Here is a 25,833-nt window from a genome sequence, read left to right on the forward strand (position 1 = left end):
CATTATAAAATCAATGAGTCAACAGTACGATCAATAAAGAAATCGGAAGAAAAAATCACCGTAGTGTCCGTGAAAATGCGCTAATCACTTCAAAAATTTGTTCTGTAACTCGTGATGTTAAATTAGAAAAAATGGAAAAGGCTTTAAATCTTTGGATAGAAGACCGAACTCAAAATAAAATTTTCGTGAAAAGGCAAAACACCTTTATCAACACTTTAGCGAAACTGGTGATAGCAATGGCGGGATAAGTTTTTTAGTTAGCAAAGACGCTGGTTTGAAATTTCTAATAAATATTATATTTAATATTAAATTGTTTCTTATTTTCATTTCGATGCCATATGCTTGCATTTCACTATGTACTGTCTATGTACATAGTCATATTATGAAGGTACATATAATACATACGCAGACAAAATTTTAGACTAGTTTTTCTTATATATTTCATACTTTGGAACGGAACCCTTTTATTACCATGGGAGCCATAACTCAGTATTCGCGTTTTCGGTATTCGTGGCATTTCTCAGGAACGTAACCCTCGCGAATAGCGGGTGTTTACTGTATTTAAGAAAAGGCATTTAGAACAATGAACAATCAAAACCAGGCTCAGTTAAGCATGAGCCATATCATATAAACAGATAAGCAAAATAAAATCATTATTATTTTTTTTCTTTTAATATAAACTGCTCTTTCTCATGCGCTTCAAAACAGTCTATAACATGTTAGACAATTCTGTTTAACATGTGAGCACACCTTATCATCAAGCGAATATTTATAATGCTCCCGCACAACAAAGAGTTTGTAGGCACAAGAGCTAAAATTTGTTGAGAAGAATTTCAGCTAAGTTATCCCATTAAAACTGTTACATTTTATCAAACTATTTTTTTTTTTAAACTAGGGACATGGATAATCCCCAAAATTCAACAAGCAGCTTACATGAGTCCAACCCCACTTGATCCCCCTTCCAGCAGTGCAACCCCTGGTTTGTGAGACTGCATATCTATTTGAGTCCCAACAGATTGATTCCTGGCAGATTTCTGAGCATAAGTGGGCTTATTGCTACTTATTGGCATTACCAGTTTCCTTGCCTCCTTATATAGGATATTCAGTGCTGCTTTGTGTCGCTGTATTTTCTTTTCTTATTTCCGCCGCTGGTATACCCTTGAGAATGCAAGGTGCTTGCCGTCACAGCTGACACAAGTGGGTTTGGTGGTGATACATGCAGTGCTTTAGTGGTCTTTTGCACTGCACCAAGTGAAGGCAGGTGCACCATGGCAGGCTCTCTGCAAATGTCATATTTCTGGCATTTAACACATCGCAGTGGGTTTGGAATATGTGGCCTTACTGTGCAATTTGCGTACCTGGCTGTTGTGGCCTTAGGGATTATTGGAGTATTAAACATAAGGATGATGTTTCTGGTTGGTACAAACTTCCCATCCCTATGTGTGGAAATTCTTTTAACAGCTATCAACTCCCTGTGCCTTTTGGAGCAGATTTCCTCCCCAGTAACCTCAAAGAGGTCCACTCAGAGATGACACCTCGCAATAAATATAGTGTTCTGCGTGCACGGTAATCACTATTCCTCTGAGCAATGTTGATCTGAGTTCAGGGTGCCTATCATTTTTTGTTTCGATTAAGAGGTCCCTATTATGAAACCTCCTAACTGATTTAGGGGAACCTACCAACTCCTCTAAGCCCTTCTGTATGAAAACTGTAGACAATTTCCCAATAGGCTTCTCAGTTTTTGAATGCATGATTATTTAAGAACCTCGGAATCAGACCCGACATACTTCTGTTTGAGGTCCCTTTGCTGCATTCGCATTGCTGGATCTTCAATTTTATTTTAAGATAGGGACTCTGTGTTGGTGGCCCTGAGGAAATAACGTTATCAGGACTCAGTGTTTTTAATATCTGTTCAGTGCCTGGGTTCCCCACTCATCACAGAACCCAAGTGGGACACCCACTACCAGGCAAGCAATAAATGTATTCATGAGTGGGATGTCAGGGCTACCCAGACACTATGCCCATACTACTACCAGCCTGAACCCTGTCCTTCAGACCATAAGGGTAGGGGCATTGCATTGACACAGTTGACCCTTGCATGAGAACCCACTAGCCGATTGATCCTGGCAAGCCATCCAGGAACCCATCTTGTGGAAGCAGAGGCCAAAGTGGAATGCTGAAGCTGGGCCCCCTCAACCATCAGGATTCCCCTATCCGAGTTTCCTCGGAAACACACTGGATTCCTATGGTGTTAGTTTGGAACCTAGGCTGTGAGCATTAGATTCAGTGATGCTAATCTGGAGGACCAGCAGCATCACTGGGGGGTGTTCCCTCACCACATACACGTCAAGGGCAAGGTATTTATGGAATGTATAAGAATAAAAATCTGTTAAAAAAGTAATAAAAAGTTTATAAATATAACCAAAACAAGTTTAAGGATTTTAAGTAGTTAAAAAACAGCTAATAGTACCTGAGCATGTAGATCTCAATCAGGTGAATAAAACCAGTAAAAGATAAACTATGTCCATTTTGTTCATTTCTAAAATGTGGACACCAATATAAAATATGATGAATAATGAAAATGGTGTCACAGTTTTAACACAGAAGCAAGCAAAAAGCTAACAGAAGATAGTCAAAAAGACAGAGTTGGGTAAACAGATTGCAGGCCTACAGATTGCTACCCTAGTTATTAATGAGAAAATGCATGATGGTTGTTCAACATGCCATGGTGGAAGGGATTGCCTTTGCGACTAGCCAGCATTGTCTACCGTAATGTTAAAATTTCTGAGTAGCTCTTTGACATGAATACCAAAAATATAGTTGGTAGTTTGATAGGTGATATAGAGATTTCCCTGTTGCAACTTGAAGATGCATGTCCATGGGATTATCTGGCAGTGGTTTTTTTTTTTTTTTTTTTTTTAAGGTATAGTGTAAAACGAATTACTTATGTATAAGAAACAAATGGGATTCAGTTGCTTCAACATACAGACACTGGAGATGTTTGAAATACTCTAGTAGCAATGTGGATGGCTTGATAGTGGATTCAGTCTAGTCATCGCAATATGATGTTTCCAAGCTGAGGCATAAACCTGGGACTATAAACTAGTTTTGACTGGAAAAGAAAACAACAGATTCAAAGTAAAGTGCAATGATCTGCATTTCAATTATTCAATGAGATGGCACATTGGAGTTTCTGGCTCCTTATGCACTTTTGGATATAAAGTGCATAAACAGATAATCATTCTAATTTTATACATGACAAATTAGAATGATTAGAATGGTGGGAGAATGTCACCTGGTTGTCAAATACAAGCCCCCAAGAATTTTGTCTCAGGTGTTACAGGAATGACATTTTGTCCAAGCTTTGATTCTAGATGATCACTAAAGGTTCTATCTGCCAAAAAAACATACATAAGTCTTCTGAAATGAGAACCTGAAACCTTTAGTGATCACCTAGGAGTTAACAGTTGATGGCATGCCACAGTTGACGCCTGATGACCCTCATGTTGCATAACTGCATAAAAATACCCAAGTTATCAATAAGGAGTGCACTGTTCACAGCTGGAGGAGGCAGTCATTCATTTTTGCTATTAAAGGTAATAGAATTACCTTTAATACTAAAGAACATAGTTATACTAAATACATAAACATTTAGAACTGATCCCTGGGGAATGACAGAAAAATGATCAAGCCCAAGGTTACAAAATGCTGATATTCCAAATCTCCAAGCAGTGTCATTCAGAAAACATTACAGTAGCTGGTTCCCCTCTGTGAAATAACGAGTTTACTTCTGTCATTGTCTATTGTGAAATTTGTTTTACCATAAGAAAATGCATTTTTTAAATCCCTTTTGGAAGATATTGTCACACTTGTGTTGTATATCTGCAACTATGGTATAATGGGGTGCACTATATCAAGGTTGTATAAGGTTGATTGAAAGTAATAGCAAAGAAATTCCTGCCTCCGTATCAGTGAATATACTTTAAGTGACAGTAAATACCATCAGACTGAGGCAATTATATTGACATGTCCACATATGCAAAAAACCTGATTGGGTGAGCATTTGTTGAAGTCTGTTAAACTGAGGTACGTGGAAGCAAGGGTTTACAATATAATACAAATGGGTATCAAAAAGTTTGTACCCTGACCTAGATAAAACATCAGTAGCAAGATGCCGTTTTTAATATAAGTTGTCTACATATTCAATAAATAACATGTGAAATTTCATTCCCGTATGTGATCGTACATTATGTGATCGTTCCTGGCCAAGCCATCCAGGAACCCATCTTGTGGAAGCAGAGGCCAAAGTGGAATGTTGGAACTCAGAATCTGACGAAGGACACTATGGTTGACAAAGTAGAGTATCGAGCACTGATCAAGTTCCTACACTTGCAGGGCAAAAAAGCTCAGGAAATTGAGGAAGAAATGAAAGCTGTGTATGGGCAGAATTGTCCATCCTATGACACTGTAAAAAAGTGGAAACAGGAGTTCCAGAGTGGTTGCAAAAGTGCCTTTAACGAGCCAAGAGAAGGAAGTCCATCAACAACCACATACAGTGAAACGGTTGCAAAGGTGTGACCTGGTGCTGAGTGACAGACGTGTGACCATTCATTTCATCACAAATGGAATGGAAATTAGTTATGGGTCATTTTACATGACCAAATTATGATATTAGGGTCCCCATAAATGATTATATCTACCCATATATTTATTTTGTCTGTAAATTGCATGTGTTCTCTGGTTGATTTGCCTGTTTGCTGCACGAAAAAGCACCCGTTTTTTGGGGGAGAAAACCTTGCTATTTACGCCTGAGACCAACTAACTCAGCCACGGATTGAAAAAGCGCATTAAAGTTCATTGTGTCATCGATGGGATTCAAACTTGGGCTTCTTCCACTCGGTGTGGGGAGGATGGTTACGATAACACTGTGTTACCCGCACAGGCCATTCTACATGATCATCTGCACATGTCTAAGGTCTCCGCACTATGGGTTTCAAGTTGGTGACGTACAGAACATTTGCAGAAGCAATGTCGAATGCAATGTTCTCACCAACTGTTGGATTTGTGTAATGCGGATGTTGAGAACTTTTTGATCAGTTGGTGACAAATGACGAATACTGGGTGTACCAGTATAATCCGGAGACTAAAGACATGCCAAAGGTAAAAAGTGCAGACTTCTATGATCAAGGCATTAAACAACTGATCCATTGATGGGAAAAATGTGTTACTATACATGGAAAGTACACTGAAAAGGATTAAAGTTCCTGTGAAGTTTCACCTTTCTAAGACTATTATTTCTAGGTAAGGGTATGAACTTTTTGATACCCCCTCGTATAATACAACAATTTAGTATGGTCTTCGACATGAATACCATAAGTGAGGCTAAAAAGATTGTGATAGAGCAAGTTTGCACATGTGTGTTTTGCCCATTGTGTTTTGGGCAAGTTTGCACATGTTCTAAAACTAAACAAGAATTCATGACATCTAAATATTGGGCAGAGTGCAGAGGGAGGGGGGAATACAATAGAATTATGGAATACCTTTAAAGCAATAATCATAGAAGTTTTGAATGTGTATGTATATACCATTAAGCAAATATAGCATGAGGAAGATGCTGAGATGGATTAATATTATTAGATGTGGTGCAAAGAAGCCTGAGGCTTTGATTCAACAGCCAAAAAAAAAAAAAAAAAAAAAATTTCTGAGTTACCCTGAGAGAGAGCATTAGCAGAGGCATGTGATGCAAGAAAGCAAACTTATATAGCATCAACCAAAAATAAAATCCCTTCCCATTTTACCCATTTGGTCACTCCAAATGTTTGTCTAGTTCATCCTTAAATTCATTTAAGCTATCAAACTTCCACAACAACAGATAGAAGTCTGTTCCAGCAATCAACTACCTGTTGGCTAAAGACAAACTTCTGCACATCTATTCTACAACTGTCTTTCCTCAATTTCAGTCTATGCCCCCTCAGATTTTTAGCCCGAGCAAGCGGAAGCATCCCATTCAAGGTCTTAGACACCTCAATCAGATCACTTCGCAGGTGCCTAGTCTCCAGATGCTGCAACTTGCAGAACTTAAGCCTTTCTTCATAAGTGCACCTCCTTTGTTCCTCTCACCAATCTTGTTGCCCTTCTCTGTACTCATTCTAGCAACTCTATGTCCTTCCTAAAACTCGAAATGCGCCCGAGCGCCGAAATCTCGGCGCTCGGGCGCATAGGCAGCAAACTCAATAAATAGAAATTCGAATCCAGAACGCCGCCCGATCAGCACTTCGGCCGAAACAGGCGACTGGATCTGCTGTGTAGACCAACGGGCACTACTTCGCGAACGGAACGAGAGGCATAGAGGAGAGGTGTAACACATGGCAGGGGTTCACAGGTACGCTGCACTTTATCAAGAGCCGATTAGCCATCATCGGTATCGGTATTGATCAGCCCACACATATTTTTCATCATTCGTTTCCATTACTTCTCTTATCGGTCAGTATCTGCTTTATTCGCCCTCGTTTCTGGGGCTTCTCTTCGAACACCCAGCCTTTATACAGTACTCACGTTCTAGCCCTGACCATTGCCTTATACAAAGGGATAACCATCTCCTTGTCTCTGCTAGCAAAATTCATATACATATACAGGCATACCTCGAATAACGAATAGGATGCGTTCCACAAAATTACTTCGCTAAGCGAAACTTCGTTTTCAGAGGTAAAAATACTATGGCCAGAATAGGGATACGTTTCTATGTAAAGAAAATGAAAAGCTTTTTTTTCGAACAAAGAAAAGTTTTATTAAATAAACAGTCAACTTACATACAAAGTGAAATCACATTTTAAAATATGAGTCTAAAGTTGATTGCTTATGCTTTTTTTCTCTTTCATTTAAAAATTGCCTATACGGAGTTATTGCATTTAACACTGATTGCCTAACAATAAAACTTCTTCCTAAATCAGGATCATTTTCGCTAAAAAAATTTAAAACGTTTTCAATGTCATTTAAGCACCTTTTTAAATCTTTGGTTGTTAACACTTTTTCGGCAGGAACTGCTTTAACTTCGTCTTCATTATCTTTGTCTTCGTTGCTAACAAGGTTTTCTAAATCTTCCACTGAAAAACCATCATCTTCTGCATTCAATAAATTTCTAACATCCTCTTCATCGACATTTTCGAAACCTATTGATTGATCCATCTGGATAACTTCATTTCTAATTTCTTGGTTATTTTCTTCTTCTAGTACAACTTCTGGCCATATTTTGTGCCAAACTCCATGTAAGCATTTCTTAGTGACTTCTTTCCAAGAACTATCAACGTTTTCAATTGCGTTTTTAATGGTGTAGTTTTTCCAAAAAGTTTTAACTGTCATTTCCTCTTTATCCTCTAGTTCAGTTAAATTGCTTAATGTTCGACGCAGATAATAAGCTTTAAATGATGCTTTTACTCCCTGATCCAATGGTTGAAGCAGGGAAGTTGTGTTTGCTGGAAGAAACACAACTTTGACCGGAATCCATGTGTCCAACGTGTTAAGATCAGTAGGATGTCCCGGAGCATTGTCTAACAACAAAAGAGCTTTTTCTTCAAAGTTGTTTTTTTGACAATACCGGTTTACTTCAGGACAAAAGTGGTTAACAAACCAATCAGTAAATAACTCCTTGGTAACCCACGCTTTTCTATTTGCTTTCCATATTACAGATAAATTCATTTTTATGTTACCTTTTAACGCCCTCGGATTTTCTGAATGGTAAACTAATAACAATTTTAATTTATAATCGCCAGAGGCATTTGATCCAAAGAGTAACATTAAACGGTCTTTGGCTGCTTTGAACCCAGCAGCTGATTTTTCTTCAATAGAAATGAAGCTTTTTGTTGGTAGCCGTTTCCAGAACAAACCGCTTTCGTTAACATTGAACACCAAATTTGGTGGAAAATTTTCACGTTCAATTATTTCCTTTAGTTTTTCTGGAAACTTCTCCTGTTAATTTTACACTATGAATCCTGGCCCGTTTTTTAAATTTCTCGAACCAACCACGAGAAGCCCCAAAGGTTTCCGTAATTTCTTCGGTTTGTTTAGATTTCAGGTGATTAAACTGGAATATTTTTTTTTATGTTAAATGGGGCTTGAAATTGCGGACTTCGTTACATCGAAGCTTCGTTATCAGAGGTAACGTTAACCGAGGTACGCCTGTATATATATATACCACTGACAAAACTCCATGACCTGCTCTGGCAGCCAGTCTGCACTGCTCAGAGAACTTCATATCTGACTGCACAATTACCCCCAGGTCTTTTTCATTCTCAACCTCCCTGAGTGTAGTACCACAGAGTTTGTACATTTCTTTTGGGTTACTGATACCCATATGCAGTACTTTGCATTTTTAAATGTTAAACTTGAGAGAGAGAGCGAGAAGGAGGAAAGGAATCATAAAAAAGAGAAGAATGATGATATCCAGCTCTGGACCATGGGTGTGCCAAGCCCATACTCATCAGATCTGAGCCCATTGGGGGTTATATGGAACTGATTGGTCTAATAGAGAAAAAAGTAAAAATGTCAGCACGGAAAAGTTAGTGATGATGAAAAGTACTGAGCATAAAACAACTACAAGTCGATCTGCAATAGTACTACAGAAGAGGTTGGGGCAGCAAAGGCTGAATACGAGAGAGAGAGAGAGAGAGAGAGAGAGAGAGAGAGAGAAAAAAGGGACAAGGAGTTTCTCACAAAGAAGAAAACAAATCAGATCTGACCCTTGTACACTGGGATGGGGAAAATCCTAGACAATCCACCACGTTGCTGAAGAACTGAATAGGTATTTCACATCCATCTTTACTGACGAAGACCCTTCATGGTGAGGAGAGGCTTAGATATATGAAATTAGTAATTTTGAAATTACAGATAATTGTTTATTAGAAAAATGTTTGGGTCTAAAGGCAAGTAAAGCTCCTGGAGTTTATAGCATATATCCAGTAATTTTCAAGGAGGCTGCCAGAGAGAGTGCACTGAACCAATGAGGTTAATTATGTAGACATCATTCGACTCAGGAGAGATTCCTTCAGATTGGATAAATGCCAACATATTGCTAATACATAAAGAAAGTTCTATGAGTGAAGTCAGCAACTACAGACCAGTTATTGACTTCAATGGAAGGAAAAAATCTTGGAGGCAATGATTAAGAATGCAGTACAGAGACATTTACATAGAAATGGCATTCAGGACACACATCATGGTTTTGCTATGGGAAAATCATTTTAACTAACCTGGTTAGCTATTTTGACAGTTATCCATGAGCTGGTCATAGGAAATAATTTGGATTTTAGCAAGGCATTTGACTCATTCTACCGTGAGAGATTACCATGTAAGCTGGAACATGAAGGGATTACTAGTAAGCTTCCAAGATGGATCGCATGGTGGCTGCAGGGCAGAAGGCAGAGATTAATGGATATTCTTCAGATTGGTGCATCAAGCGCAGGAATTCCCCTCCCCACCAGGACTGTTCTTGGACTAGTGTTGCTTCTGCTTTTCATAAACAACACTGATGTCAAAATCTGCAGATGATGTAAAGATTGGGACTTGCTGATGATCAGTGCCAAGCAGCATCACTTCAGAATGATTTGAACAGACTTCAACAATGGTCAGAAAATGGCAGCTATGGTTTAATGCCACAAAATGCAAGGTTTTACACTGGGAATAGCAACCTCAAAATAATTTACACTTGGTGGAGTTGTATTAAAAACAGTAGAGAAAGAAAGGGAGCTGGGAGTTATGATACAGGCAAATATGAAATTCTCTGAGCAATGTAAACAGGTTGCCAGATAAGTCCTGGTGTCCTATTGATGATTTAAGACCATTATCATTAATTATAAGGCCACACACTAGGAATACTGTGTCCAAGTATTGAAACTTCATTCTGTAAAAAAAATTGAGCTTCTCAAAAAGGTGTCCAAATACAGGTGGCTCACATGGTGAGATTAGCAAAAGGATTACCATACAAGGAAAGACTTAGATTATGTAGGCTGCAAAGTTGGCAACTAGGCACCTTAAAGGGAACCTGGATGTGGTCTATAAGGCTCTGAGAATGAAGGCAAAATTTTCACTATTCTAGAGGATTCCTGAACTAAGGGGCCATAAATTCAATTACAGGGTAAGAGGTTTACAGTGGATTTTTTTTTTATCCAGTGAGTTGTTGATTACTAGAACAAGTTGTCTCTGTGATACAACAATGAGCAGATAGTTGAGGTGACAGCTTAAAGAAGTTCAAAAGTCAAATGGACTGTTACCTACATAAGGAGGAAAGCATGTGGTCTATTTTCTTATTCTTACTCTCATTGTAGGCAGATGAGTTACATCAAATAAATATTCCTCTCACACAAAGTGTTATTTGTGATAAAGCGAGGAGTTTGTTTGATGAGCTAAAAGAAAAGAAAGGTGGAAATGAAACTGTCATAGCAAGCAAAGGCTGATTTGCTAATTTTAAGCAGTGAATTCAAATTTATTGCCAGTGCTGATGAAGATGCAGCAAGGATGTTATCCTGATCACTTCGTGCCACTCACAAAGAAAGGTGAATATCCACTTCTTGTTTTTAGTGTGGATGAGAACAGCCTTTATTGGAAGAAGATGCCTTCAAGAACTTTCATTTAATGTCTTCAAAGACTTGCATACTGATAATTTTTGTCCAACAGTACATTGCTACTGTGATGAAAATAATTATCCAAGGAGGGTGCTGCTATTGTTAGACAATACCCTAAGACATCCACCAAACACTGGAGCAATAGGATGACTATGGATTTAAAGGCTGAATATCCTGAAGGGCATCAACAACATCCATGCTGCTTGGAAAGAGGTTACATCAACTTTTAGGAATTAAGTGTGGCAGAAAGTGTTACTACATGAATTCAGGGTTGTTGTTGTTATTTTGGTTTTTAGGAGTATTAGCAACTAAGGCCATATTGCTTCAGGAATATGCGGTGGTCATTCCCTGACCTTTCCGCATCCTCCGTATTTGGTGGTGACGGGCTCGAACCCCGTCTAATCAAGAAGCATGTGTTACACACTGCTGCTCCTTCCCACCTGGCAACGGAGGCGCCTCATGATATCAGGGGACTTGAGAAAGTGCCACAGATTGCAAATTAAATCACTACAATTGCTCAAGAGGTAGTGCTCAACAACGTTGAGTCTGATAATAAGCCTGATAACCAGGGCCTTCCTCTCGTCAGTAATGCCTACTTATTTATATTTCGGAATAAATATAAATTACGGAATAAATATAAATATACATTCGGAATAAATATAAATTAGGGAATAAATATAAATATACAATATAAATATACATTACGGAATAAATGTGATTTAAATGCATGTATATCAATTTCAATGTTTATGCTAAAGTAAATATTAATTTTTTTGTATTATTTTATGAAAGATATTTTATGAATTTTGTACAGCTGGAACTCGTCCCACTGAAATACATAATTTGAGTTTCATTTATGTAGATTCGATACACACCAGCATCTCCAGAAACCAAACCGCTGGTGTAAACTAAGGGCCCCCTGTACTAATGTTCTTTGTATGTCACTCAAAGAACAATTCTTTTATTGATGAGTAAATATTACAAGCTTTGGAGAAAAGAAATATTGTATTCACAAATATAAATGTAGGGGTTTTTTTTTTTTTTTTTTTTACAGTACGAGCATAATGTCATCTACACTTTTATGCAGCTTACCTCCATTCTCAACTCTCCTAGTCTTTGATCTAGTGATGAGCGACTGTTGGCCTCATCTTCCAAATCAAGTCGCATACTGTCTAGCTCATCCTGATGTTCAGCTTTAATCTGATTAAGCTAAATGAAATTTTCTGATATTAAAACCCAGTTTAATTATCTATAACTGTTAGTTAAATTTATAATCCCAATTCAAAAGGAATCTAACAATTAACTTACCTGCTTTCTAGAGCTGCTTATATTTTCTTCAATTTGATTATGAAAACAGGAGTATATCCCACAATGGAAAATTTTTAACTTTCTGATTTTAATATGTTGTACTGCATTGAAAAGTAATTTATCATTTTGCAATTTGCAACAATGATGGCCAAAGTTGCATACATGTGATTTTAATTTCATACTCACTGTAAGGAATGACCTGCAGTAGCTAGAATGAAAATTTAAAATACTTATATGAAAGTTTAAGCAGCATTTACAAATTAGGTGTAAAAGCTCTCACAGAGAATATTCTCATACAAAAAAAAAAAAAAAAAGAAACAACCATCATAATGGCCATGTCAGTATTTGCTTTATATTATAATTAAATAGCATTATAATTCTGTAATAAGAAATACTATTTATTTATAGTTCCACAATGGAGTGAAGTCATCAGCACCAGATGACTTTTTCTTCTTCACAGAATGAGCAACTGATGCTGCTGTGAAAATATCACTTGTCTTGTTTGTTATTTGGTCTTTAGGAGCATTAGCAACTAAGGCCATATTGCTCCATGGATATGCTGTGGTCACTCCCTGACCTCTCCACATCCTCCGCATTTGGTGGTCACAGGCTCGAATCCCGGTCCAATCAAGAAGCGTGTGCTATGCACTGCTGCTCCTGCCCACCTGGCTACGGAGGCGCCACTTGTCTTGGTTTTTTTTTTTTTTTTTTTTGTTAGTTGTTGGCATATCGGTTTCTGTGGCCATAATGCACCTCCCTCCCAAAGTTTTTGCATTGTGCTGGTCAACAGTAAGCAAATCAAGGGGTATTCCCAAATGGCTCTGGTCCACCTTCAACTGCAGTGGTGTCCAGGGCCATATTAAAAAAAATTCAAAGTGAGATTTCTTTATGCTGTTTTATTTGATTTTCTGGGCAAGCCATAGGTTGGACACTGCTGTGAATCAACTGTAAGTGCACCGTTCATTAGGAGAGAGTGATTTTCTTTTACCCTGAAAAAGAATCATCTGTTATTTCACGGAAGTGGGTTATCGACATTTTTCCTATCTGGGGTTTTTTTTTTAATTTTTGTTATTTTGTTAGTTGTTGGCTGCATTTTCTACTCTGATCCAAGCCTTTGGATCAGAGTAGGGCTGCCAGGCAGGCACTTACCTGCCTGGCAGCCCTACTCGGCCTGGTTACATGGTCACAGTATCTGAATATCCGAATGACACTGACATTTTGGACAGTTTCATAAAAAGAAAAAAGAAAAGAAAAAAATTAGAATTTAAGAAATAATGACAACATCGATGACAAGAGAAGGAAAATGAGTAAAACGAAGGTATTAAACCTTCAAAACATGAATTGTCACCATTTGGTGAAAATGAAGTTAGAAAATTGTCAATTAGGTTACAGTTAAATGAAAGAGATACAATTCACGGATTTCCAGAATACCTATTTGATGGACGCTCTGAGTATGATACCAATTTCATCGAGTCAATATGAACGAGGATTTTCACAAATGAATCTGATCACCAGCCCAACAATAACTTTGTTGAAAAATAGTTTCTTCACTACTGTTTCTTAAAATTGTAGGCCTACCGCTGACCCGCTTTGATCCAGCAAAATATGTCAATTCGTGGCTGCTTCGGAAATGTTATTGAGCAACAGACACACAAAGAGGAAGAAAAGAAGTCGGCAGGAGGTGTCGGATCAGAACTTAATAAAAATTTGGAATATTCTACAAAAACTTTATTATGAAATTATTTTTACTTATGTTATTTATTTTTACTTATGTTATTTATTTTTAATTATTATTTTTAGGGTCCGTAGTCTAACGAAAGACCCTTATAATGTCACTTGGTTGTCTGTCTATCCGTCCATCTGTCACAGCATTGTATCTCTGGAACCACTCAACCTACTGACTCAAAATATTCCATGGGTTTGTACATCATGTGGGCCAACATAATGCCATATTGATCGTTGTTGACAAAAATTTATCTGAGAAGGGATATAATGTGGGGGGGACAAAAATGTTGTCGACAATCTATATACACCAATGGAAAGAGCTCAACGAATAGGTTTAAAATATAATTTTAAAATATTTTTAAAATTAAAAATGGCGATGCCAGACAGGAAAATGTGACTAATTTTCATGTCCCCCCCTATTTCCGTTGCTAATGGAGCTAAAAATTTAAAAATCACATTAGCTATGCGTTATTCAATGCTTATCAAAGGAAAACTATTCCGACTGAAATCTATCATTTACTTTTTGTGTTAAAATTAAAAAACCAATTTTTTATTGCACCTCGATAGTGCGCTTCTTTGTGGTAAGTAACTCTCTTTTTGGTGACAAAAAGGTTGCTAAATAGTTAATAATTCTATAAAGGCCATTTATAAATTTTGCGATGAGAAGTATTTTTTTTTAATTTGCAAAGTTGGAGTTGTAAAGACAAGTAGGTACTCAGAGAGCCAGTATTGAGGCGGCGATGGTGGGTAGGCACCTGCACAGAGCCTTGCACGACCCTCACCTGCCAGTCGCTTCACCCCCAAGAGTTTAATCATTCCTCCGAAGTCTGAGTCACTTCTCCCACCCTTGTCATTCACAACAACAACTGATGTGACAACGTTTTCATTAGTCCCTCAGTTTTAGGCCAAGCTGGCGTACTAAAAACATTTTTCAGTTACCATCAAGCTCTCTATTTGAGATACTACACTAACAACCATTCGTGACTACGGACCCCTCATCCTGAGTGCCTGGCACTCAGTAGTTGACCGATTTATTTACTTATTTTACTCACATTTTGCTTATATTTTTATATACTTGAATAATAAATTTATGCTTAATAAACTGTGTTAAATACTAAATTTGTTGTTCTTAATCCAAAAACATTACTACTAAAGTAACAATATCAGAAAAAAAAAAAAAAAAAATGTTTAGAGTACTTCGTATCCTTTTAATTTTAAATTTTCCTGATAGCAAAGAATGAGTACTGGCACCTATTTTTTTTTTACAAAAAAAGCTTCTCTAATGGGGAAGTGTTACTTGTTCCAAGTATTACTTATTCTCCTAGGCAACTCATTGGGAAGGTATTCACAATATGAGATGTAATGAAAACGATGTCATTTCACCAACTTTGGTGATTTACTATGTACAGAACTGATGCACACACTAACTTGTATGTCGATTATCTAATCTTTAATATTAGAGAAGATTAATATTATTCTAATTTTTAAATATTGTAATATTACAGAAGAAAGGACTTTAATGGTGAGGAAATTGTGCGAATGAAAATGGAAAGAAATTAGTGATACTGAAATTTCTGAAGATCATATATTAGAAAAACTTTAGATCTGTGATTTTCAACCGAGGTGCCGCAACAATATTCCAGGGATACCACATAATTTGTGGTTTAAGTTACTTAAACTTATTATTTTTTTTAAATTTATATGTTTATTTCATTATAAAAAGGTGTACAGTATCTTTTTAATTTTGTAGTGATCTATAATTGATGTTTACTAAGTATCTCTATATAAAGAATAAAATGACAGACAGAAAATTGAGTAGGGGTGCCATTATTAAAAAAAAGTTGAAAACCACTGCTTTAGATCCTAAAGGCGAGTAATAGACTCCTACAGGTGGTGGTGGCATATACCCAGTAATTTTAAGGACTGCAGTAGGAGAGGTCACTGACACATCAAGGTTAATTATGAGGGCATCATTGAACATAAAGGAGATTCCATTAAACTAGAGAAGTGCCAATGTACAACCAATATATATCAGTGGTTCTAAGAATGAAATGGGTAACTACCGACTGGTCAGACTAACTTCAATGGTTGGGAAAATCACGGATCAAGAGTGCAATACAGGATCATCTAGATAGAAATGGAATTCTAAATGAGCTGGATGTACAAAATAATTTCAACTTTATTTATTTGGATTTCAGCAAAGCATTTGACTCAAATCCTGCATGAAGAGGTTACCGTACAAGTTTGACATATTGGAATCATAATGAAAATCCAAAATCCTTAGATGGATTGCAGAGCAGGAGGCAGAAGGTAGTGATTGGGCTAATGTAAGAAAGAGAATTTTCCATGGAAATTCCACTGCTTTTTTTTTTTTTTTTTTTTTAAGTGACATCAACAAAGTAATATAGGACATGACCTCAAAATCTGAAGATGATATAAAAGTAGAGAAGTTAATGATCAGCACCAAGCAAAGGTTCTTCAGGATGACTCAGATAGAAAAAAAAAATGGTCAGAAAAGTGGCAGCTATGTTTTAATGCAGCAAAATGCAAGGGCTTACACTTGGGAATAGCAACCCTAAAATAATTTATAGAAAATGCAGTTCCAATATCTAAAGAAAGGTATTTAAGAGTTATGTTATGGTTGGACATGAAATTCTCCAAGCAGAGTAAACAGGTGGGAAGGTAAGCCCACGGTGTCCTTATCAGTGATTTATCATACATTTGCTTGTAGAACAGGGAGGTCACAATCCCATTGTATAAGGCAATTGTAAGATCAAACTTGGAATACTGTGTTCAAGTATGGAGACTGTACCTAAAACAAAGACATTGAGCATCTTGAAAGGGTCCAAAGACAAGTAACATGCCTGGTGAGATTAGCAAAAGGAAGTCCATATGAGGAAAGACTTTGATGTGGTCCACAGAGCTTGGAAACTAAACACATTAGAGGAAACTTGATTGAGTGTATAAGGTTCTGAGAGGGCGAAATTTTTACTGTTATGATTACAGAAGTAGGATCCATAAATTCAAATTACAGTGGAAGAGGTTAGAGTGGATTGCAGGTGGTTTTCTTTTAACCAGAGCAAGTTGATAATTACTAAAATAAGTTACCTCTATGAGTGGTTGAGGCTGACAGCTTGGTGAAATTCAAAGGTCAAATGGGCAGTTACCTGCATGAGGAGCAGTCATATATTTTATTATTTGAGTCCACATCAATTTGCTGCAAGAGATTTTGTTGTATGAAGTTTGGCACATGACAATTCAGTGCATGACAGTTCAATGTATGTGGCAACTCAGTGCCTAACAGTTCAGTATGTGCGACAATTTCATGAATGACATTTCACTATATATGACACATAACTGCAATGCAACAACACCAACCATCTATAACTGCAACTTTATTAAAATGATATAAGACCGAATAAAATTTTGTAAATAAAAATAATAAAATACTGATTGTACAATTAAAAGCGATAAAATGCCAGACAGAAATAATAATAAATAAAAGTAAAAATAAAAATACAATGCAAAATTAAACTATACAGAATTAAAAGCGATAAAAACTGTAGCTTTCAGAGGAGACCGCCTACTTTATCTACAGTAAGACTTAATTGTCACGGTACATCCTTAAATAACTGCAGGTCACACAGCACATGTTATCATAGGAGCATGGGCATTATCCTCCACATGTGCATGGGAACCGGAAATGGCTCTGAAGCATGCCAGGTGAAACCGTTCATCTCATCCAAGAATTGTAGTTTCAAAGAAGGCATGAATATAGACTCCCCTGTCCCTATTAATGGTGTTATGTTCTGAGGAACAAATCTGCAAGCTCTCAAGACATTTGCAGTTCCAATATCTGAACAATCGACTATGATGGCATCACCTGGAGAAATTTGGTGGTACACCTCCCAGAAATGTTCAGCCACAGCAGATTTCCCGTAGTCTGCAGTCTTTGTGTTAATATGCTCCCCCGCACGATCTTTGAAACTGCATTTTGTTTCACCGACATAGCACTCCCCCACAATCCGGCATTTAATCATATGTGGCTTAACATTTACCCTCAATGGGTAGGATCTTTCACCTTTGACACACCTATGTGCAATCGTCACCCTGGCAGCTGCACACAGCATGTCTGACCGTTATGTAATATTCGGGAGATCTGCTCTGTTAAGCCTGCATAGTCAGGAATATATGCAGTGCCAATGGGTGAGAATGCCTCTCTTCGTCCATGTTTCGCTTCATGAATATATTTATCCAAAGTCCTCTGGGGTACCCGCATTTTCGGAGATCTGCTGGGACAAATTTAATCTCCTCCTTTCTATCCTCGGAGGACAGTGGGACCCAGCCCTATTGAACAAGGCCCTAATAACATTGTTCGTATGATTGTTGGCCTGTGTCATGTTATAATGCGTCTATTGTCCCCTGATACATAGGGTTTCCGTATACTCTCGTTTTTATATACTCTCATTTCTAATTGTATTAATTGTAATTTCACATTGTATTTTTATTTTTACTTTTATTTATTAATTGTCTGGTATTTTATCACTTTTAATTGTACAATCAGTGCATTTTATTTGTATTTTATTATTTTTATTTTTACAAAATTTTATCTGGTCTTATATTTTAATAAAATTGATATTATAGACGGTTGGTGTGTTGCACTGCAAATATTATGAGAACTTTCCCAACCCCAGAGGCCTATTTGAAGAACTGTATATGTTGTAGCCACCAACGTTTAAGACAGTTGGTGGCTACAACAATTCAGTGCATAACACAGATCAAAAATTAATAAAACAATGAAGTAAAAGGTTTAGGAAATGAGAGAAATTTTTTTGCGACTTAGGAGGAATGCAGAAATTTAGAAAAAAGAAAATAATATATTTTTCATTCATTTATTTTCTATATAAAAGGATTTATGCTGATCCTCCATACTAACAGCCTTTCAGGTCAAGCATCCACACTGTGTGTAAAATAAGGTGGTTCGAATCCCATCACAAAGGAGGAATTTTTATGGGTGGGTGCTTATATTATATACTGACACCTTACAACCTCAGCTGTTTGGTACAAAAATAAACCCACATTTTAACTGCCATCCTCCATGCTAACTAAGTATCTTTTGGCATACCATCCCTTAGTCAGGAGCGTTGAGATCTGCCATGGGTCCTGGTAAAACACCTCACTGCACCAAAGCACTTTTCCATATAGGAATCTTGGTCCAATTCTGACCTCTACATAATCTACAGGGTAGCATGCTTGCCTACCCTTAATCCATCCATGGTATTAGCCTACAACTACTAACTTCTTTCAATAAAAACTAGAGCACAAGTTGCAAACCAAATGTCAGAAGATGCACATCACCTAGCTGGCATCCATTTATGATCTTTACTTTTGGTCTCTGGAATAACTCTCATCCCCCTACATGTATTTCCAAAAAAATGAAAGTAAAGTGCAAACAAAGTTCTCTTATATCCCAATCTTTAACCTGTCCACATCACTTTTTCAACAGTTTCTCCTAAAGAAAAAGTAGAAAGAGCATTAAAAAAACAAAGATAAATAGTATGCTCCATCAAAAATAAAAAATATCAAGGATGGTATTGTGATCACTAAATTCACCATTTAAAATACAGCATGCTAGAAGTTTGCATTTTCTGTCTTGAATTGTCATAGGCATCAACTTTCTTTCACCAATTTGTCACATACATTGAGATGTCATTCACCAAACTGGCATGCACTGAATTGTCACATACACCAAATTGTCTTATAATGAATTGACAGACATGTTCCTTTTTTTATTATTATTATTATTTTAATTTTTAATTATTTTTTATTGATTTATTTATTATTATTTTATTTTTTAGCTGGTGCAGCAAAAGCATGGGCTTCCTTGTAACATGTATCTGCTACTACTAATAATACTATTACATACAAACTTTAAACTGGGAATGTTTTAAATGCCAAAAGGGCATTTTATCCTGTTTGGAATAGTCTTGCCTCCTGTAGCTCTTTTCTCAATGTAACTTTGTAGCTCCATTGAGATAGTAATAATAGTAATAGAGGCATGTGATGCAAGAAAGCAAGCGTATATTTGGATGATGCTACATAAATCCTTTTATGTAGCGTAGGATGATGCTACATAAATCCTTTTATGTAGCGTAATCCAAAAAAAAAAAAAAATACACGCAACCATTCCCTCTAAAAGTTTGTCCAGTTCCTCCTTGAATTTATTTAAGCTATCAACTTCCACAACAAATGGAAGTTTGTTCCAGCAATTAACCACCTGCTGGCTAAAGGCAAATTTCCACACATCTATTCTACAACTGTCTTTCCTCAATTTGAATTTATGCCCTCTTAGGTTCGTAATCTAAGCAAGTGGAAGAATCCCATCCGAATTCAGCGTGCTGAAACCATTCAAGGCCTTAGATAATCCCCCCCCCCCAGGTGGATCAGCCTAATACTTCTACTGTCTTCCAGTCCCTCTGGGAGTGGGATGGGTCCTGATACCAAAGATCCTCCTTGGCATGGAATATACTTTACCACAGCTTACAGCCTAGCAGTTGATCATGCACTTATGAACTTTCCTTAAAATTAAAAAAAAAAAACAAAAAAACCATAAATCAATTTTCTGTTTATAGTCCAGGATGATCAAATGGTCATAGAAATTCACAAGATAGAGAGAATACGAGAAATAGCACTGCACTTAGCACGGGCCTGCACCCCAGCCACTCAAAGCATGTGTATTTATGCACCTTGCACTGACCACTTGGCAATGGCAACCTTTAAAATAGCTTTATTAGTGGATACCTAGGCAAAAGTGTCCTGTTTAATTCTTTTTACATCACTTATTTATTATTATTTTTTTCCAATTTTGTTCAATTATTTTGTATTTTTTTCACACTTTTTTTTTTGTTCAATTCTTTTGATACCACATTCGTTTCCACACTTATTTCACTGCTGTCCACTTGTGAATATTCCACCCTTCTAAAGTGCCCCTCCTTTAAATTTCTTTGATCTTTCCCCTGAGGGATGCCTACCTTCTATTAGTCTACTCTGTGCCTTCTCTTTTCTCTCACTTTCTTTTCTTAACCTTCCATTCATTTCCTCAAATATGCAGTTTCCATCTTTTTTTTCCAATCCACATGTGGATATCCAAAACCCTTTTTTAGGGCCACCTCCAAAGAAGGGCTTGAGATATCTAAAAGTTTCTCTACTCCATTTTACACGTGGGGATGCCTATTCTAATTTCCCCTCTCCACTTTTCACCAATTTCCCCCTCCACCTTTACTCCAACCTCCCTTCCTCAAGGGGCTGCACTCTCATTGTGCCAGAGTGCAGCAGTTGGTCCAGCCAGTATAAACAAAAGAGGCACAAAGGGTTTTCCTCCCAAAAGTACAGGATGGTGGAATGCAGCACAGACAAATGCTGGGTGGTTGAAAAGGGTCATACAATACAAGCATGACACCACACACACTAAATATGAACCCTGCACAACACTCTTGACTAGCTTAGTAGTTTATGCTTCTTAACACTGACATTCAGGGTAATCCTGAGAGCACTGTGTTTGGACTGGGTTGCACTACTTAAATGTGGCCTGTCACATGCCACCTGTGAAACAAAAGCACAGGATTTAACCTTAAGCATTTCCCTATTTGTCTGCAAAGTCACATTCCAATTTGCTTCGCAATGAAACAGATTTTTCGTTACCTTGTGCTTTTGCAGTTTGCCAGAAAAATAAGACAAAAGATCAAACAACAAATCAACTTCAAATTTTTAAACAAAACTTGAGAAAACACCAACCAAAAGTTGAGTTATTACACCAAGTTTATGGGGAAGATATTATGTCTGAAAGCTCACATGTTTGAATGGCATAAAAGATTTTTAGAAGGAAGAGAGAGTGTGGAAGATGAGAAACAACCAGGCTAGGCTGTCTGGTATCCGTGAAAACTGATGAAAATGTGAACTGGCTAAGGACATTGGTTAGATGTGACATCGTTGTTTAAGCACTAAATGATTACATCAGAACTCAATAAAGACAAAGAAACAGTAATGCAAATTTTAATGGATTCTCCATCAAGACTCTGTTCCAGCACAACTGCACTTTGTTTGCCGGTTTCTGGCCAAAAAAAACAAATCCGTGTGTGTGTGTGTGTGTGTGTGTGTGTGTGTGTGTGTGTGTGTGTGTGTGTGTGTGTGTGTGTGTACATTAACCCTACTCAGGACTAGCAAACTGTGACATTTTTTTCTTATCTAAACCGAAAAGTGCATTTAAGCGAACCCATTTCCAGTCCATCAAAGAGATTCAGAAAAAAAAAAATAATAAAAAATACCGAAGGGTTTACAGAAGATGACTTCCAGATATGTTTCTGTGCTTGGAAGAAACATGTGGAACAGTGTGTGCAAGCCCAAGGCAATTATATTGAAGGGGGGTAACGTGTAGGGAATGAAATATTTCATTATATTTATTTTATTGCAACAGTCTCATTATTTAATAGCCAACACCTCATATGCCTCTAGAAACTAAGTTTATCAACTGTTACACGTAAGAACCAAATACTGCTGGTGTGAGTGACAAGATCGTCACTCGATAGACAAGATAGTCTAGGTAACTATGAAGTTACCTAGACATTGGAAAAGGTTATGCCAGAGCTTTTTTTGCTAGTTCCTTTGAAAAGGATAAGCCCTGCCCATTCCAATTTAAAATCAGAGAAGATGATAATAGAAATTTATTTTCAGTTTGTTGGGATTTTTTTTTTTATCATATTCCACTATATTATGTTACTTTTATATTATGTGCTTTGAGGTTTGTTTTGTTTTTTTTTTTAATTAATAAGGTTAATTTGTAGGGATATTTCCAGAACAGGTTCCATACTTCGTTCTTTTCTTTTTTATTGGTAACATGCTTCATTTGGGCAATGCTTAGTGCTAAGCCCAAAGAGGTTTGTGGTATAGTATTAGTTGTCAATGTTAAAATATGTGCCATAATATGGTCAAGTTACATCATTGACTGATTGGAATTGATGATATAATCATTGGAGATATTGGTGATGAATACATTCCAATTTGCCTTGGAGAATTTCTGTCTTATGTGCATTTTTATCTCTGGTATACTAGTTGTTTGAACTTTGCAAACAATATGGTAAAAAATTTGGGTAGTGATGAGCAGGTTTTCTAAAATTGACCATTGGATTTTTTAAAATAATGGCTGTAGAGTAGATTGAAATATCAATAGCTATGGATATTCCAGCTGGGAAGTGAATATATGTGTTAGCACCAGTGTTCAGTAAACTGAGATGCTGTTTAAAGAACACTGGTGAAGAAGAGATATGATTAGTTTTTCCACACCTATCTATTTCACAGAGCCCCACAGAGGATTGTGCCCATTAAAACCATGCAAAGGAGTAGGAAGCTACTAAGGTCATCTAGATCTTCCAGAGTATATTCTTTATTTGATGAAAGATATACGGAAACTATGATTAACGTAATTCCTAAAGCAACGTACACACAACTACAGCTTCTATAAAGTCTTCAGCGAGACATGTTCAACAGAGACTCTGGAATTCATAAGCATGACTATATCACTAAAAGCAGAAGTCATGCTACTGCTTGTAATGATATGGTCATTCTTATCAATAAATAGCATAATACTTAATCATTAAGGTAACCACCTGTAAACAGATGCTTACTGGACTATACTGTTTGATTAAATCATATATGTCATTAATATTGTTACATAAGCCTCTACAATCCCACAAAATGGTGTGCTCCATTATTTGGTTTTAGAAGGTGAATAGGATTCTGCCTGTTTTTTTGGATCCAGTCTGTTTGTGACAGTTCTCAATTTCATCTTTTCTTTCTGGAAAGGTTGAATATCCAGTGTCTATGTCACCTTCCACACGAAGATGATAGACTGGTTAATCCTGATTGGTATCAACATCTGTATACATAGTCAATGCACAAGATTGGACCTTCTTAATTGAGGCTAATGCTTTCAATTCTATTGCATCTGGCAAGATCTGTGAGACTGCTCCACAAAAGGATTGCTACGGAGACAAGAGTATGGATTTGACCTAATCTGTAACTGAAATGGTCAGAGGTACTGAGGTGATTTCTATTTGTGATGCTATTAACTGGTATTTCTGTGATGCTATTAACTGGTATTTCTGTACTGCTTCTGCATAGGTTTGTTTTGATATATATTGAGCATTACTTGCTTCCATGCCTCTTAATAAATAACTTTTCACCCTGTTTTATAGTTCTGAATCCGTTCTCTATTTTCCAAAATTTGCATGTTTCAGAGCAGGGGGTTTCCAATCAGTGGCATACCAACACTTACGGCACACAAAGCTCCTATTAGTAGCCAGCCTTCCAACATGAAAAAAATAACTTTAAAAAAATTATACAATCAATCTTAAAATTCAGAAATGAAGCTAAACACATCAACAGAGTTGTCCAAAACTGATATAATTGACTGATTAAAATACAATTATTGATTAGTACATAAAAAAAGTTAGGTCATTTATTTATGTGCTTCATACTTGGATAGACACATTCTTTTTCTTCAAAAGGTAATAATTGACCTAGTCGATTTCAAATAGCCTTTGTTATGCTTGTGTCTGGTATGGGCAAATTCAACGGAAAAGTTTGATGAAATTCAAGCAGTTGTTATTGATTGTTATTGTTATTTGGTTTTTTTTTTTAGGAGCATTAGCAACTAAGGCCATATTGCTCCGGGATATGCGGTGGTCATTCCCTGACCTTTCTGCATCCTCCGTATTTGGTGGTGACAGGCTCAAACCCCGGTCTAATCAAGAAGCATGTGCTATGCACTGCTGCTCCTTCCCACCTGGCTACGGAGTAACCTACAGTTGCTCTTGACACTTCAAAAGAATTTTTGTGTTTGGCATAAAGGTCTTCTAAATGATCTTCTATCTTATAGTTTGCCAACTGTTTTATTGTAATTGGGTATCCAGTTTTCACTCTGACCATTCACTGAGGGTGATGGTAGATGGCTCTCTGTCTTCTAACTTCTTCAATAATGCTGGTGTTCCCCAAGGTTTAGTTCTTCCTCTCACTCTGATCTACCATGGAATCCTGTTCCCTCATCTGGGGCAGTGCCCCCAAAGTCTCTCTCTCAGTCTTCTAGATTCTATTAAAAAGAGGACAGTTAGGTTAATTAATAACTCATCTCTAAGAAAGTCTCTCTCCACTCTCTGTCTCATAGATGTTCTATTTCTTTCCTTCTTCCTCATTTATTCTTTCAACTTCCGTTTTCTGAAACAACCTCCCTTCATACGTATTTCCTGAAAATTACAATCTATAGCAATTCAAGTCTAATGTCAACAAGTATCTTCTTTCATCTTTTCCCATGCATGGTACTAAGTACTATAGGTTCTAAAGCCTCTTGTGCTTGAGGTCTTCATGGAGAAGGGGGGGAAAAATGGTAAATGAATAAAAGTAGTTATAAAAATAGTAAAAGATAAAAAGGTGATAAAAGATTGCAGTGATCCATGAAAATTGTTCACCGTATCAAAAATCGAGTTGTAGGCTATATAATAAAAATTCATCAAAAAAAAGGTATAAATGATATATAAATAAATATTAAAAGCATTTAAATAGATCTAAAAACGAGGTAAATTTTAAATAGTTAAAAACATCTGACACGTGGTCATTATCAGACTGTATATGACTGAGTGTACAGGGCTCAGTCACATGACCAAAAGTGATAAAAGATTTGCATTGTTCGTTCTAAAATGTGGGCGGGCTTTGCATTCAGTTAAAATATGTCTAATGGTTAAAATAGTGTTGCAATCCTCACACACACAGAACGGAAAAGTCATAAATTCTCAGTAGAAAAGAATGCGCAAGATTATTATGGTATCCTCGGATACCAAACTACCTGGGAAGTACTTTGCTTATTGGAGGCTTAAAGTGGTGGAACCCTGTTTAGTCTCTAGAGCTAAGTTCCAGTCAACCCTTCCCCATTTCTTCCATCATGCAGTACGACTGATGACTTTTGAGGTTATGATGGACATCATGGCAAAACCCAATCTTCCTTACATTTCGAGGGAAGCTCTAAAAGAGTGTTTGCAGGCCAGCTGCTAGTTAGTACACAGGACCAAACCCATTGGTAACTCTCGAGGCTTCTGGATCAGATAGTGTATAATCTTGCTACCTCTACTCTGTCAGA

General features: G+C 37.0%; 1 protein-coding gene across 8 annotated transcripts in view; it reads right to left on the bottom strand.

Annotated features, from left to right (window-relative positions):
* LOC150079127 (coiled-coil domain-containing protein 102A) overlaps positions 1–25,833 on the bottom strand; it is a 267,304-nt gene that overhangs the window by 86,358 nt on the left and 155,113 nt on the right. For 7 of the 8 annotated variants that reach the window (XM_090383724.1, XM_090383725.1, XM_090383722.1 and 4 more), the window contains one exon: positions 11,709–11,825. In XM_090383724.1, the coding sequence (XP_090239850.1) occupies positions 11,709–11,825 (117 nt within the window). Of the gene's footprint in view, positions 1–11,707; positions 11,826–25,833 lie in introns of all 8 variants that reach the window. The other variant, XM_090383727.1, reaches the window with a different exon arrangement.

Source organism: Mastigoproctus giganteus, chromosome 10 (genome assembly GCF_048544385.1).
Source record: "Mastigoproctus giganteus isolate SK-2022 chromosome 10, ASM4854438v1, whole genome shotgun sequence".
Classification (NCBI taxonomy): Eukaryota; Metazoa; Arthropoda; class Arachnida; order Uropygi; family Thelyphonidae; genus Mastigoproctus; species Mastigoproctus giganteus.